The 16,725-nt window shown below is 37.1% G+C and overlaps 1 protein-coding gene across 3 annotated transcripts in view; it reads left to right on the top strand.

The window, feature by feature from the left end:
• Positions 1-7,560: 7,560 nt before the first annotated feature.
• Positions 7,561-16,725, top strand: part of afap1l2 (actin filament associated protein 1-like 2) — a 39,309-nt gene continuing 30,144 nt past the window's right edge. For 2 of the 3 annotated variants that reach the window (XM_081393089.1, XM_081393087.1), the window contains exon 1: positions 7,590-7,769. In XM_081393089.1, coding sequence (XP_081249215.1) covers positions 7,754-7,769 — 16 coding nt within the window. In that variant the 5' untranslated portion in view covers positions 7,590-7,753. Of the gene's footprint in view, positions 7,770-16,725 lie in introns of all 3 variants that reach the window. The other variant, XM_081393088.1, reaches the window with a different exon arrangement.

Below are 16,725 nucleotides of genomic sequence, written 5' to 3'. Positions count from 1 at the left end.
CAGATCATTTTGTCCCATGTAATTATTATTGTGTGGTGGTGCGCCTTACATGAAATACAACAAGCCCCTAGCCATAAGGGGGCCGTTACAGTGGGAGGTCTGCCTGTTGAGTCACTTGGAAATCCTTGGGTGCTTTCCTTCATGTTCTCTTCCTGATAAATGTTCTCGGTGGTATGACCTCTTTCCCAAAACGCTCTCCTCCCGGGCTCCACAGAGAGTCGAATTCAAAACATGGCACTGTGTTAGTTAGTGATACCACTCTTGTAGTTGTAGAAAAGCCTAGAAGTATTTGAGAAAGAGAATACGCTGCCTGCATCTGAATATACCTAATATAGTATAGAAATATATAGAAAGAAGTATAGAACAGTAGCCAATGTGAGCCGAGTATAGTCTACAGTATATCCGAATTTATAGTATTCATAAAACAGTAGGTGAAAAGTACCCGGATCTACATCTGGCATTCTGAAGTGTGCATTTGATGGACACTTTAAAGTCAAGTGAGAGGATTCAGCAACATGGAGGCAGATGTACACACATTCATACTATAGAGAAAGTAGCCTACTGTCAATTTAATAACACTTGGCACTCTTATGTCTTTAAATTTTTTTATAATTTTATTATTACAAAAAATGCCTTTTGTGCAATTTAAATGTTTGTAGCCTACAAATCAGTTGGTAATTTTAACATTTAATATTATAGTAGAAAAATTGACCTACCTGTATCCAAATTAATCAATATTGAATCAAATTAAATATAGATCTCAATTCACCCTTCACTGGGAGTTTGAAAGCCAAGGTGATATGACCAATCAAAACTCAAAATCCGCCATTTTGTCTGACAAACAGACCAGACAGGAGAATTAATAGATTAACGTCAGTGGACTTGAACTTGAAAAATTGTGTGTATTGACGTCTTTTCTGCGGTTGAAACAACATATCCTCTGTTGTTCATTCATGTTTATTTTGAGCTATAACTGGTAGGAAGTGTTGATCAGTTCATGTGCCGCTTGAACTGAGGTGTTACAGCGATCTGTCACCACAAAGCTGAGACTTTGTTTCAAACCAAAAGTAACCTGGGCTGCGTTTCTCAAAAGCATCGTGAGCTAAGTTGAACACAGAGACCATTGGTTCCAATGGTTATGATCTACTTAGGCTTACGATGCTTTTGAGAAACGTGATCTGTCTTTTCTGTCGTTGCGTTATCAGTGACCTCTTTGCTCCATGATGTATTTTTTCACTGTTTGAGAATATGATGTGTGGCACGAGAGCTTGTAACAACAGTAACCAGGGAGGTCTTTGCGAAGGGTTAAATTGAATCATGAAATTTGTGTCAATACCCAGGCAGCCCTACTTTTTTTCCATGTTCAACAGACTGACACATGCCCACCAAAAGGTATGAATGGAGGTATTTAAGCAAGAAGATGGGTGTTTATTGGTGTTTCTGGTCACCCATACCACTTTCACCCTCCTGCAAATTAGAAACAGAAAAAAACCCTGCTTTTTTCTATGTTCGACAGACTGTGACACGGATTCACCAGTACCAAAAGATACACACACATACACAAAGTTCCCATCCTGTGGAGCTCATTATCATGCTTGGTTTGATTTGCTTTTTAGGACACCTATTCATTATTTTCATGATTTCAGATGTTTTTCTGTGCTGATATTTGGTTCATGCCTGGTTTATGTTCTGACATCATCCTCATCCATACCGTCTCACTGCTGTATCCACTGAGTGTTTAGGATGGTTATATACTGGTCTTGGATTTCAGACCCCACAAGCCCCTGTCAGAATGTCCTGAGCTGAATCTGACGAAAATGTGGCGGTAATTATAGCAGCTTTGCCAGAATACATGCCACCCTGAATGTTCTCGATGGATCGTTCTCACACCAGAAAACTGTTTTTCCTTGTATGAGCTAGACTGAACCTGATCGCTCAACGTAGGAGTGGCAGAATAATATTATTTCATGACATAACGCTCCCCTCTTGAGGATCCATGGGAGCGCAGAACCGAGTTTGATCAGGTGCCTCGCTTTCCCTGACTGTGTGAAAAGCTACACCGACTTGCCAAGGTGGGTTATTGTCAACAGTCAGCAAGACAGCACAGTAGGTCAGAACTTCAGAAGAACATGAATATGAAGTGTTCAGACCAGGTATTCAATCTTCTATCCTTTTATCCGCCTGCCGGTCAGTTATTGTGCTCGTCGATGGATGGCATCTCATCGCCTCATTGCTCTGACTGATTTACTTGGCACATCCCAAGCACCTCTTTGTGTACAAGGTTGTAATGGTGTTTTGTGAGTGTATCTGTCTATGTGTGTAACATGGGAAAGGTCCTTGAATCAAAAGGCCCCAGTGCTCGGATGGGGCTGAATCAGTGACCCCTGCTCTCTGACTCACAGCTGTGGAATGTTCTTTGTGCTTCAACAGTAGCAGCCAGGAGGATCTGCCAATGTCTGAACCCACACCATCCAGCTGATACACAGCATCCAAACAATTCAACCCTTTTCAGGCATCTGAGTGGCATTCCAGATTCTTCATAAATCTGTTACCTGTTCTAGGAGGCTTTGAACTTGAATCTGAACCTTGGAATCTGTACAAAAGCGTATTCACATTGTTCCTTTATGCTCCATGAGCATGAACAATATGACGCCCTTTATTTTTTCCTTTACAAACAAACCTTTGGGAGGCAGACCACCCTCCGTCAGGCCCCCATCCCACACACGTCCCGCAGACAGTTTTTCATTCACACATCCAACTCTAAAGCCACGGGATCAGCTGAGCCTGAATACTGACTGGAAACCTGGTAGATTAACTAAGGAAGTTTGTATAGGGTTCCTCATACTGACTCAGTTATAGGGGATTACCCTGTTGCTCAGAGATGAGTAACCACTGTTGCTCCAAAGAATTCTCGCATCGGTCTTTGATATTGAAAATGAGCCCTTAATGCACAACATTGATGTGTTTTCCATCAATTGCAGATTCAAATCCATGAAAAATTATAGCTGTTTCAAAACAGTGACTGCTGCCTTATGCGTCATTTCACCAGCATAAACAAAATGTGACCAAATAAAAGAAATGTGATTTAAGTGACTTTGAATGTGGCATTGTTGTTGGTGCCCGACGGGCTGGACTGAGTATTTCAGAAACTGATGATCTACTGGGATTTTCACACACAACCATCTCTAGGGTTACAGAGAATGCTCCGAAAAAGAGAATATATCCAGTGATCTGCAATTCTGTCGGTGGAAAATGCCTTGGAGAATGGCCAGACTGGTCGAGCTGATAGAGAGGCAACAGTAACTCAAATAAGCACTCGTTACAACCGAGGTCTGCAGAAGAGCATCTCTGAACACACAACACGTCGAACCTTGAAGCAGAAGGACTACAGCAGCAGAAGATCACACCGGGTGCCACTCCTATCAACTATGAACAGGAAACTGATGCTACAGTTTGCACAGCCTCAACAAAATTGGTCAATAGGAGACTGGAAAAAATAGCCTGGTTTAATGAATCTCGATTTCTTCTTCGACATTCAAATGATAGGGTCGGAATTTGGCGTAAACAACATGAAAGCATGGATCCATCCTGCTTTGTATCAAGTACCAATTGAGCATCGTTTAATTTAGTGGTCGACTAATTTTGTTTTAAAATATCGGCATCGGCATTTGTATAACGTGCGACACCTGTACATTATTTGGCATTCACACTAATGGTATTTTTAACCAGAGCACATGTCACACCATGACAGCTCCTCTGGCCTCACCATGTTGTATCCCAGGTTCAGGGTCATGTAACTTGACATCAGCCACACCTGTAATGACTGATCTACTCTTGCCAACAACTTGCCAAAAACCATTCCTCAACCTCAACCACTTTGGGAAAAATTGCTGCTTGTGGCTTTGTGATTAAGATGGAAACACCACTCCAGACAGAAATTTCACCACCAGCATGGCAGAACCATGAGGATATAGAAATATGTATTAGGCAAACTGCCTCATTAACTAAGCTATTTAATGTAAATCAGTGGTGTAGGATTCCCTCTCCAAAAGACTAATTTTGGCTATGTGGTACCTCAAGTTATAGTGTGCTACCAGTTAGATACACTCTACCAGCCATCAGAGAAAACATAAAATCCACTCCAATCTCAAGTTAACATCCAAATTTACATGATTCGGCACCTTCTGAGGATGGTTGCATCCCAGGCCTTACTTGCGCCCAAACTTGGTGGTCAAGAACACTTGGAGCATTAATTCCGAGTTATGGTGTTATGCAGGCCCTAGATCAAGTGAGAAGTTTATCTAATGCAGAAGCTAGCTAATGATACTGCTTTTGCAATTGGCAACATCTCTTATGTATTAGCCTCACACAAATTCATGATACTGCAGAACAGAATGGCACTAGATTATATTCTTGCTACACAAGGGGGAGCATGCACTGTTATTGGTCCTGAATGTTGTACAGGCCTGGTTGACCCCATTGATGACTTAGATAAAATGCAAAAGGATATCAGTGAGTTATCAATGAAGTTGCATAATATGACTGTGGAAAATTCCTCATGGTTTGAAAACCTCTTGGGAAAGTCAGGGTTATGGGTTAGAGAAATAGTTTTGGAGAGTACTGTTACTGTCACTTTTCTGTGTGAACATGCACTCATGTCTGACAATCTCGTAGCTTTTTGGAGTTTTCAGATTTAAAAACGTCTATAGATATAGAGGCTACACTCGTTATGCGGTACCGTTGCTCTCACGGAACAAATAGACTATGTATGCTTATTTAACTTTCAAGTGTTAAATAAAAGTGTTTCTAAGGGCAAAAACATGAACTTTAACTATTGGCTTTACATCATCAAGTCAGCTGTCACATTAGCATGAGGCCCTGTGCGGTTGTACACTTGGCACAGCACTTGCAATGGTACTGCCAGTAGCATATAGCATTAGCTCCTTAGCCTTAGCAAACTTGATCACTTCGAGCTAGGGGGCGTGGTTTCAGCTCCCAGGCACCTCAGCTCCACCCATGCCCCGCCTCTTTGCTCATTTTCTGTTATCCGGGAGTGACGCGCTGCCAAGATGGCGAATATGAAGTATGTTATAAAAAATTTATCTGTGGGGTATTTTGAGCTAAAACTTCACATACATATCTGGGGACATCAGAGACTTACTTTACATCTTGTGAAAAGTGCATAGGACCCCTTTAAAAGAATTTGTTGTCACTTTTAATCAATTTAATGCATCACTGCTGACTAAAAGTTTGAATTTCTTTAAATTGTACACTGACCAGTAAATAATTGTATGCATATGAAATTAACATGCTCTGTCTACATCACTGTGTTATGTTAAAAGGTTCTATCTACCACTGGCCTACTTTCATGCTGAGAAAACAAACACAGCATATTACATATTATGATTTATGCATCTAATCCCCTAGTTCACAAAAAGGCCTTGACGGGGAAGTGTAGAGATGGAAAGTTCTTGCAACCCCTTGGGGTTTGGTGGAGGGGTCAGCTTCTCAGAGTTTTGACTCCCATTCACAGACAGGAAGGGGTTCTCACACACTGACCGATTAACACAAAGATATGATGATGTTCCTGATGGACTGGCCTGTAGTATTGTCCTTATACAGCAAACCAGTTTGTTTGGGCTTTGTTACAATGTAACTTTGAATTGTAAATATTCCTGTTAGTTTCACTTGAAATTCACTGTGACAGCTGTGGTGGACCCCTAATTTGTCCAGACTAACCTGTCCCCTTAACCTGTTTAGTTATGTTTCAGCATGTACATCCAACGGGAGGGACAGGAAGAATATAAAACCTGTTCATCCCTCACAGACAGGTGTGCTAAAGTTAAGGTGAGTTTGGAAATCCCTTTAAATCCTTTCAAATTTTTAAATTATAATGTGCCTTTAATTATTATATTTACCAAGGTGATTACAATTTTGTATAGGAATGTTTGAAATCTTCCCTTTATATCATCTAAAGTGTAATGCACACTTAATATTAAAAGTGTCAACATTCGATGTCAAGACATTCAACACATATAAGAAGCAGCATTATATTAATTAATACATTTTTGAGTTAATTACTTTTTTGGACTTAATAGAATGTAAATAAGCATAATTGGGGGGATCAATTATGAACGAGCCTTTGAAAAACACATATCTGTTGACTTTTAATGTGACTATTAAACAAATGTCTGTGCTGTTTATTGTCCTGTTTGACAGCAAGAATAAAAGCCCTCTAAACAGCTGTCTGTTCAAGAAACAATTTTTGCAGTATCCAGATTACATTAGGTTCTTTATACATCAGGTGGTGCCTTAAATATATTTGTTTTATTTGTAATTGTTTAGTGTAAACCGTTCATTTAGTTCAATAAGTAATACAATCTTGGGTAATATAATCTAGTGAAGTGGAGAATGCTTTAAGTAGGCCTAATTGAAATCACATGTAGTCCTATCTAATGTCACATAATGTATGTTTTTTTAAATTGGGCCCCAGGGACCCCCAGGTGGCTGCAAAAGGAGTGCTATAGGGGTCAATGGAAAAGTTTAGAGAAAAACTATTAAAAAGGTAAAAAAAAAAAAAGATTAAATAATTTTTCAAATAATAAATTACATGTTTATCATGTTATAGCTACAAATTGGGTCTTCATGAAAAATATTTAACTGCTTTAAATTGTAGGATGGCCATATTTAGATAATATTAGAGCATAGCCTACATCTAACAGATAAAAAAAAAAAAAATACTCATTATTGTGCCGACTCGAGTAAGATTAATTAATTCAATGCTTAAAACCAACCCATAAAAACGGATTAATTTAAAAACTGACTAGGCCTATTTTAACAAACATTTGTGTGTGGAATGTTTTTTATGTTTATTAGGGCATCCATCGCGTCTATTCCAAAAAAGTGCTACACTTTTTCTCAGCGCTTAGCAATATGCTAACACGAAGACTTTCCGCATGCAGAACCAGTTTTTGAGACGTAAGATGTACCGCATATCCAACTGATTTTTCAACACGGCAGTAAGGCGTTTTTGGTGAATGTGAGAGACTTCTGATTTATTATAGGGAAATAACGAGAAGAATATAGGCTATCAAAGTGTGAAAATGTTTGCTCGACAAACCAGCATGTTAAAAAATAAGACACATTAAAATTACAAAATGGCGCCCGCGCTTACCTGTGGAGGGGCCATTTTTGACTTTATAAGGGAAGTGAAATAAAAAAAAAACGCAAGGTCTTTGGTGGTTTTTTTTTTTTTTTTCCTTTCCTTGTTTTCTTTTTTTAACTACTATGCGAGCGCAACAATCAAACACTTCCGTCTGGCAAGCATGTTTACACAGAAAACAACAGAAAAGCGCAGGTTTTTGGGAACAGACAGAACCCAACAACATTAGCCTATTGCTTAAAATATATTATGCTAACAGCTATTGCATAGGCTACTTTGAAAGTACTAGGCTACTTACGTATAGTATTCGTAGCCTAGAGTATATCTAAGTAAGATTGCACAACTCTTTCAAAGCATTCACTACAATGCAAATTGACTTGTGTGATGACGTGCGCCAGAGGGGGCGCGGCGGTCGCGAGGCGCATCTGAGAGAAAGAGCTGTAGAAGAGACTAGTGGAGAGGATAACATCTCATCACATCACTTCAGAATCAGCCTGAGGAATCGAGTAAACCTGACACAAACCGCTCTGGACTCATCTGCTTCATATTAACACAGCTGACAGGCTGGAAAGTGTTCTTCACGTGTGGAGAATGGATCAGCACAAAGGTAAGTGGAATGATTAGGAGAAGTTATCGCTCGGAGTCTGTTTGCATGGTGTCATGTCAAAAGAGGTTTCCGTACATCCAAAACACCCCGCTGTAAACAACTCTCAACTTTGCAATGTTTGCCGATCCTCACTATTTGGGATAACGGGTCGTGGGAATCTCCAGAATCTCTCTCCAGAGGGATGCAAAAGGAGGAAATTGAGTTTCCAGTGAAAGTTGAATTTTGCTCTGTGCTCGTTCACTCTGTGTGGTTCTCGCATTCTTTCTCAGTATTGGTATTCTAGTTGTCCATTGCAGTTCTGAATACATAAATAAACAAGCGTGTATTAGAGAGACGCTCATTGGAAATCCTGTCCAGTAGCAACAATTGTTCTTCCAGGATTCCTTGGATTCCTGTGGTTTAAGTTTTTATATGCATAGGAATGCAGACCCCTAATATTTCATGACTAAACTGAGATAAGACTCTTCTGTATGGGAGGAACAGCAGCTTTTGTGCAAACTGATGTTTCTGTCTGGAAATGTTTCTAAATGAATAATCATCAGTTCAGCATAGCTTGAAATTGTAATGTTAAAAAATAACAACAATAATCAGGCATTGATGGTCAGCTATAATCTGGTGGCTATTTGACTTGAAAACATATTAGAAGCAATAGACCAAAGTTCATTGACGCTGTGGTTTGGACAATAAAAACATCTGTACCAGAAAGGCTTTCACTTCTTAATTCCACTTCATATGCTGTGTAAACTTAAGTTTAGTGAAGTAGACTTTTAGTTAGCTTTTGGTTTAGCTAAGGTCTATTACTTCATGAGCTCTATTTGCACTGAACATGTCACTTCACCATTCCAGTCTGTGACTTAGGTTTAATTTGTAAATGGATCTGTGTATGAGATATCACTCTCTGGTCCTTTAATATTCAGCAACCTTGTAAATATTACGACTAGCTGAAAGGACATCATAATTCTGCTGTAATGATTGTTTTGCTTTTTTTTTTGTCTTAAAGAGACAGTTTGCCCAAAAATGAAAGTTATATCTTAATCTTATCATCCTCGTGTCATTCCAGTATTATATTCCTTCTTCCGTGGAACACAAAATTAGTTTGACAGGATGTTCGCATTGTGCTTTTGCAAAAAATGAAAGTGAATGGTGACAAGGGGCTGTCAAGTTCCAAAAATGACTCAACATGACTATTCTAAAGGCCCGTTCACAACAAGAATGACAACAATAACTAGCATCCACGCCAACACAATAAGGTTTGGTTTATTTTAAGCCCACGCTGCAGTTGTCATCTGCTGCTTTACATGCTAGAGCTCATTGAAGTCAGATGGATTCTGATTGGCTGTCAAAGTTTGTATTGTTTATCAGCTGAAAAAAAAAAAATGATTCGAAACTGATTCCAATTATATTGTTCCTCTGTGTCATTATTCTCATTAAGGCCTGTTCACACCAAAAACGATAATTATAGAGATAACTATAATGATAATTATATTAGCATCCACACCAACAGGCGATAACATGCTGTTTATTATTTGTTGTCTGACACTTTAAATCCTATGTAACTTGCCTAGAAATCTAGACGCACCCTAGCGGAAGCAAATGTTATTTTGCAGCCAGTGTCGTCTAGCAACTCTCCGTTGGCTTGCGATCTGGAAAAACCAAACTCTAGTCAGGCCAATCACATCATGTATAGAGTCGGTGGGCGGGCTTAAGATAATGAAGGCAGAGTTGCGACGGTTCCGTTTTTAACCACTAGAGAGCCAAGTTACATAGTGTACCAGTCAGGTGGATTCTAATTGGCTGTCAATGTTTCATTGTTCTGAGAGTGATTCCAATATTGTTGCTCTGTGACACAAGCTTTTGAAAACGGTTTTGATATTGTTCAAGTTTTTGAAAACTATACAGTTATCTTCCCCATGTAAACAAAAAAAATGTGAATTTGTGAAAACAATGCATCATGCACATACATATTACATGTCCAGTCTGTAGGCGCGTTGTTTCTTTTTAAAGTGACATCGCCAACTACTGGCCTGACATGCATAGTACAGCCTTTTTAGTTGTTTTCGTGGATCCATAAGATTGTTTTGACAATGTTGTCATCTGTATGCGGAAAATTCAAAAGAAAAACATTTCTGTTTTTAGAGGTTTCGGCCATTTTTTTTAGCCACTTGAATTGCATAGGAAAAAACAGCATCAACATTCTGGTAAACATCACCATAACAACATGAAGGTGAGAAAATTATGACAGAATAAGCAGTTTAATTAGCAGGCACGTGTCGCTTGATTAAATGTGGTGAGACACTGTGGTTTAATGACAGAATTTTGCTGACGTCTGGTAAATGCTGTCAGGAACAGGCTTACAGTTATTGTGGTTAGACTTCTATGAGGCCATGCCTCTTAAAGACTCTTTGTGAATTTTGTTTTCATGAGATAAGACATAGAGGGAGGGAAGGAAGATAGAGGGAGGAAAAAGGGATAGTGGGAGATGGCATTTTAAGGAGTATTGCATAATTTCTCCTTTAATAAAACACTGAGTGGGTGACACATTTTTCTTTGTCATATGATGCTTTGTTTGTGTGTAACATACCATAGCAGAAACAAGCGCTGTAATGCTGTTTACATGATGAGAACTGGTTCACAGAACTGTGTAGGTGACATGAACGTGCATGTTTTGAGTTCAGGATATAGCTTTGGGTTGTGGTTTTGGATAATACAGTGCTTTGAGCCTCAGAATTCACTGTTAGTATCACAAAACTGTTGATTCTGGCATATTCGGTGTCCATTTTACATGAAAATGCTTTTGTGTGGATATTTGAGCCTGTGAACCTGAACTAAGAGGCTTAGTTCAAACTCTTATTCCCATGTAAATGATGTGATGCAATAGCAGGGTGTTTTAAAGAAAAAAGATTACAGGTGAGAGAATCTAGAATTTCCAAAAGAAATAAAAAAATTAGTCAAAGCACCAAGCATTTCAATCCGATAGGTGGCCAAATATACCCGAACAAAGTATTTAAACCCGTTCTCTTTTCTTATCCCTCCGGTTTCCTCCTTTCCCGCCTTGATTTCTCTCTTCAAAGGCAGCTCATGGAACCAGATCTCACCCTTGAGGTCCGGCATGATACCAGCATGTTTCCGGACCCACCCACGGGCTCCGCTGCCTGGGCCAGCGCTCAGAACGTGTCAGTGTTCCAGAAATTTGCTGGAGACACAGGGACGTCTCGTGCATCTTAATAAAGACGCTGGAAGCAGCTCCAAAGGCGTCCCAGAATGAGAGATCAGCACTTTTTTTTTAAACGGGTCCTTGAGTTCATGCCCTCATTACGCTCACTTCTGAAGAGAGTCAACAGGGAAGCAGCATGCTTATTATTAGTAAACGAAGAGAGCAGATCGGAGCTGAAATACAGAGAAAAAGAGCCAGGACTCAGCACTTTTCTTGGGATTGGCCTGGAATAGAATCGGGTTCCAGAAGGATAAATCCCATTTTTTCCTTAAACCTTTCAAGACGGACCTACAATGAAGCTCTGAGGTTATTAAGAGAAGATGCTTCTGTACTAGACCATGAATTGGGCAACGCTGGATCCTCTAATCTAAAATAGTTGCTGTTACCATGTAAACGAATGTGCCAAAGGCTGTCCACTCCCATGAAGCGAGTCAGTCTCCACTTATATTGTGCATATTTATTTATTTATAATAAATGTCTTTAAATCCTTAGATATATTGTACTTATGTCTCTAGTTAAATTCCATAACTTGCATTGCTTTATGAGACTGACAACATTCAAAAGACAACAGAAAAGTCATAATTTTATCATCATAAAAAAACAATTCTATGCTTTCACTTTCCTTTAATCCCGGCCTATTCTATCTTATGGTGCTCTAAGCAATGTCTGAAACTTTGTATTTTTGAGCACTTCTTGTATTTGTTTGCCTCTCCACGATGAACCGCTTGCTGTATTCCTCATTTCCTCAGTCGCTTTGGGAGCCTCTGCAAAATGAATAAATGTAAATGAATATTTAAATTCCTTGTAAAAGACCTTTACCCTTTCATTTTATTATTTATGTATTTAATATATTTAACAAACTTTGTAGTAAATCTAAATGGAGGCCCATTTATTTATTTATTTATTTACTTTTTAATTTCAATCTTTCATGCATTTTATATATTTTAATTTTGAATTTAAGTTAAGTAATGTAGTGATTTATCTTGAAGCTGGTTGGGTTCAAAGTCTTTACTGAGGAATTTTTGAATTCCCAATTGAGAAAATGAATGAGAAAAATACTTTCGGAACCAAGACTGCTGAAAATGTGGGCAATCATTATTGCCCTCAACAGACTTGCAGATAACTGATCTGATAGTTTAACAAACACACCGAGCTTCAACTGAGTGGTAAAACTGCTCTAACTTGTAATCTAGCTACTTTCAATTTGGCCATGTTCAGAGTGTAATCTGCGCAACAATGCTATCGCCATATCTGTGTTTAGGGGTGGTTAATTCAGGCATGGAGGTTGTGATGTCGAGATGGCTTGATAATGCTTATCTTTTAGCAGGAGTGTCAGATGTAATTCGTCCAGGGTTAAGATTGTCAAGTCTGAGCTGGCCAAATAATGCAGTTGAGCTGGTTGTAATTGAATCGGTGGTGTTTCAGATCCTCTCTTGCTCAACGCTTTTCTGTTTGAGAGTTCTGATGAAGTCAAAACATTGTTTTGTTTTGCCGCTGCCATCTTGTTGTGACTATTGCAGCACAAAATCTCAAAATTATGTGAATGCATGTTCAGCCAGCACAATAACTGTTATAACTTGCATCAGAATTTGTGAGAAGTCAATCAGTGTGAGACGTAGACGCCAACTGCTGATGGCTGCGCTGTGCGTTTGAAGTCTTATCTGTATATGATTTCAACTGTCTATTTTCCAAGTTAGTGTCACTTTGTTTCTGTATCGCCATTCTAATATTCCCCTTTCATGACAGTATAATGGCAAGAAAATTGTTTAAAGTTAGTTCTAGATTTGACCCATATTAATGGCCCTTTGATGGCCAGGAGAAGATGAAGATTAAACAGTGTGGACTGAGTCCCTTCAATCAGTCTTGTCATCACTCATTTATCCTTCACTAAATGAATGAGGTCAGAGGCAGCGTGGCCAGGCTAAACCGAGGTGAGCCAATCAACAGCTGGGCTGGGAGAGTTACGCTAACATAAGCACAGCCAGTGGAAAATGACAACGTTGTGAGAGGTCATATAGTATACATGCTACAAATGAACACTGCTTATTAAAATTAAATGAACATTAATGCAATGTTTATGTAACCTAGGTGTGTTTAAGGTTGACGTTTGATGGCCATTTGCATTGTTGGCCGCATTGTTCTTTATTTATTGACAGGATGATAAACATGCTTACATAATCCAAATTTTAGTTTGGGAACGTTGTGCCCATTAGAAATGAGTTTTGTAGCTTCATGTTCATTTCTCTGAGGTCCTCTTTACTACCATTTAAATCTAAGATCTCCCTCGTGCTTACCAACGCTGCATTTATTTGATAAAAAATACAGTAAAATCAGAAATATTTTGACATATTATTGCAATTTAACATTCATTATTTTTAGGGGTGCACTGAAAAAAATGATTTGTTGAATTTAATCAATTTATTTATGGTAAGTGGTTGCACACAATTGATTTAAGCTACATTTAAACAAATGCATTAAGTTGAACTAAAATTTTAAAAGTTCAACTTAATACATTTGTTTAAATTTAGCTAAAATCAATTGTGTGCAGCCACTTACCATAAAAAAATATTAAATTCAACGAATAATTTTTTTCAGTGCACCCCTAAAAATAATGAATGTTAAATTGCAATAATATGTCAAAATATTTCTGATTTTACTGTATTTTTTATCAAATAAATGCAGCATTGGTAAGCACGAGGGAGATCTTAGATTTAAATGGTAGTAAAGAGGACCTCAGAGAAATGAACATGAAGCTACAAAACTCATTTCACAGTACCATAAAAAAATTGACAAAATTATGTCAAAATACCCATCTCGGCGAGTATTCTCGTAAACACAGTTGGTCATGACTCAAAAACCGTAAAATGATTTGAACCTTGAGTTTTATATCCGTTTTTAGCATCTTCATAGTAACACGATCCTTCAGAAATCATTCTAATATGCTGATTTGGTGCTCAAGAAACATTTCTTATTATTATCAATGTTGAAAACAGTTGTGCTGCTTAATAATTTTGGAAACCATGATACATGTTTCAGGATTCACTTTGATGAGATTCAAAAGAACAGGCTTTTTTTAAGAAATCTTTTCTCAACACTGTAATGTCTTGAATGTTTTCTTTTTTTTAATCTTTCTACAGTGTATATGGGAGTGTAACTCTGAAAGCTGACAAAATAAACTATTAACAATTAAAGCTTACAGTATTCTCTTCCAGGAAAATGGAATAAAAATATTAATGCTTCATTTTGTGCACAGGGTTGTATTAATTTTTATTTATTTATTGCCAATAGCAAGTAGCAAATAATTTTTTGCTTGGCTATAATGTTAACTAAAGACTTTGGCTATTTTAAAAATAACTCAAGCCCTTCAGTACGCCCCACCATGCACAATGTCTTGTTTTAATTGGAAACACATCAACACTGGAGGGAAAACTGTGGGATCTTTAAAGTGAGTCATTCCAAATGAAATTGCTCTAAAAACAATACATTATCACTGGATTTCTCACTAAACCATTTTCCTGACAATTTTAAAGCTTAGTCAATGTTCATGCATGCAAATGGAGTTAATCGTTGACATTTCCAAACATTTGCCATACAGTCTTTTTCACAATAATCAATGTTTCAGTGTTCCTATGTAAATATTAAAGAGACATAAGCACTGTGTGAAAAAGCACTCCTTAGCCAAATAAATTTGCTAAATTCTATATATATATATATATGTGTATGTATGTGTATATATATATATATATATATATATGTGTGTGTGTATGTATGTATATATATATATATATATGTGTGTGTGTATGTATGTATATATATATGTGTATGTATGTATGTATATATATATATATATATATATATATATATATATATATATATATATATATATATATATATATATATATATATATATATATATATATATATATATATATATATATGTGTGTATGTATGTATGTATCCGAGGGTTTTGGGTAATCGTTCACACAAATGAACTCTATACAGTAACACTGCATGCAAAAGTGTCACTGACGCTCCAAAACTGTTATTCATTATTATCATCTGCGCAGCAAATGTCAATCAAAGTCAAAATGCTGTGCACGTGTTGAAGAGGAACAACGTAAACAAATAAACCATACAGTCTAAGGGTAAATTTCAGTCCAACTATCACAGCCAAGACATAAGTAGCACAGCAGAAGTATTTGTGAGAAAGCAGACAACTGGGGAGGGTTTCTAAGTTTAAATCAGTCTCTTTTGTGTCTGTAGACAGTTAGAAAGGAGAAATGGGAGAGGCTGGGTGAGAAAAGTGTGTTTTATGCCCTAGTTTCTTTGTCATTTTTATTTAAAACTGAGCACCATAAAGTCTCATCTTGTCTTTTTGCTTGCTTTATGCACGTTCCTGCTCTTGTTGTGCATGACTCATTAGTGCACAGGTTTTTTTTTTCACAGTAATAAATGGTGTCTGTAATCTTTTATTAAAATGTACTTCCTCCACCTCTGAAACCACTTCCCATTTCGGCTGATGTCATAAAAACTCTTACTTTTCAGTACCTCCCCTAGAACAACCTGACTCCATTTCAGTACATAACTCCTACTTTTTATGGTTCAATCATCACTTGGAAATTACACCGTCAGTGCTGGGTAAATTACTTACAAATTGTAGTCCCTTAATAAATACAAATTACATGATCCAAATTGTAGTTAGTAACATTTATTGATTACACATTTTAGATAATATAATCTGAATACTTTTTGATTACTTAAGATAACTTTTGACCTAACTTTTTATATAATAGTATAATATTGTACCATATAGATAAAAATACAAGAGAAAGAAAAAATATTTTATTATTTATGCTGTCAACAACATGAAGTACTTTAAACATTACATTGTGTCATGCTTTCCCAAAGTAGGGTTTAGGGGGGAAACTGCAGGGGGGTTCATCAATTTATGAAAAGCTAATAATTGATTAAATCATATAAAAGTTCAATTATACAAAATAAATCATTTGAAAATAAAAACAATCAAAATAAAACTATAACTAAAAAAATGGTTTTCATTTGTTTATGCTGTGCGGCCTCTAAATTTTCCATGTAATTATAGTCGCCTGACCCGTGGCCGGTCTGTGTGTGCAATTCCACAAAACGTTTCAGAACGGAAAATTTTCAAAATATAAAAAAGAATAATTAGGGAGAATCAATTAATTTTGAATAATTTACTGCCATTTTGTGAATATTAAGTAATGTAATAAAAAACGTAACTATTCTGATTTTGAGTATTTTAAAATGTAATATAATCTAATTACAAGTATTTAATTTTTGGAATCTGATTACGTAATCCAGATTACATATAATCAGTTACTACATGGCACTGTACACCATAAAAAAAATGTTTAATTTGCTTAGTTTAACTGTATCATGTATAGTTCGAGTCTTATTTACAAAAGTGTTTCTTACTTATTTTGAGCCGCATTTACTTAAGCCATTTAAGTTTTGTTAACTTAATTGTGATCTGAGGAACAGTGCTCTCAAAGTGCATTGCGGCATAAATAAATGAAGCACTTTTTAAAAGCAACCTATGTATTCCTTCTCTTCCTTTAAAACAACAAATAACTGTGATTGTATTGTTGCATCACTGAATCAATAAGAAGAGAATTATGTAAAGAATAATTGACGACAGGCTGTTGAATTATTAGAAAATAATGCACCCTGGGGTGGTAATCCGGCCACGACACGAAGCGGAGT

Source organism: Scardinius erythrophthalmus, assembly GCF_964197995.2.
Source record: "Scardinius erythrophthalmus genome assembly, chromosome: 18".
Lineage (NCBI taxonomy): Eukaryota > Metazoa > Chordata > Actinopteri > Cypriniformes > Leuciscidae > Scardinius > Scardinius erythrophthalmus.
The sequence above is the reverse complement of the archived record's forward strand: the minus strand, read 5'-3'. Positions and strand labels throughout refer to the sequence as shown.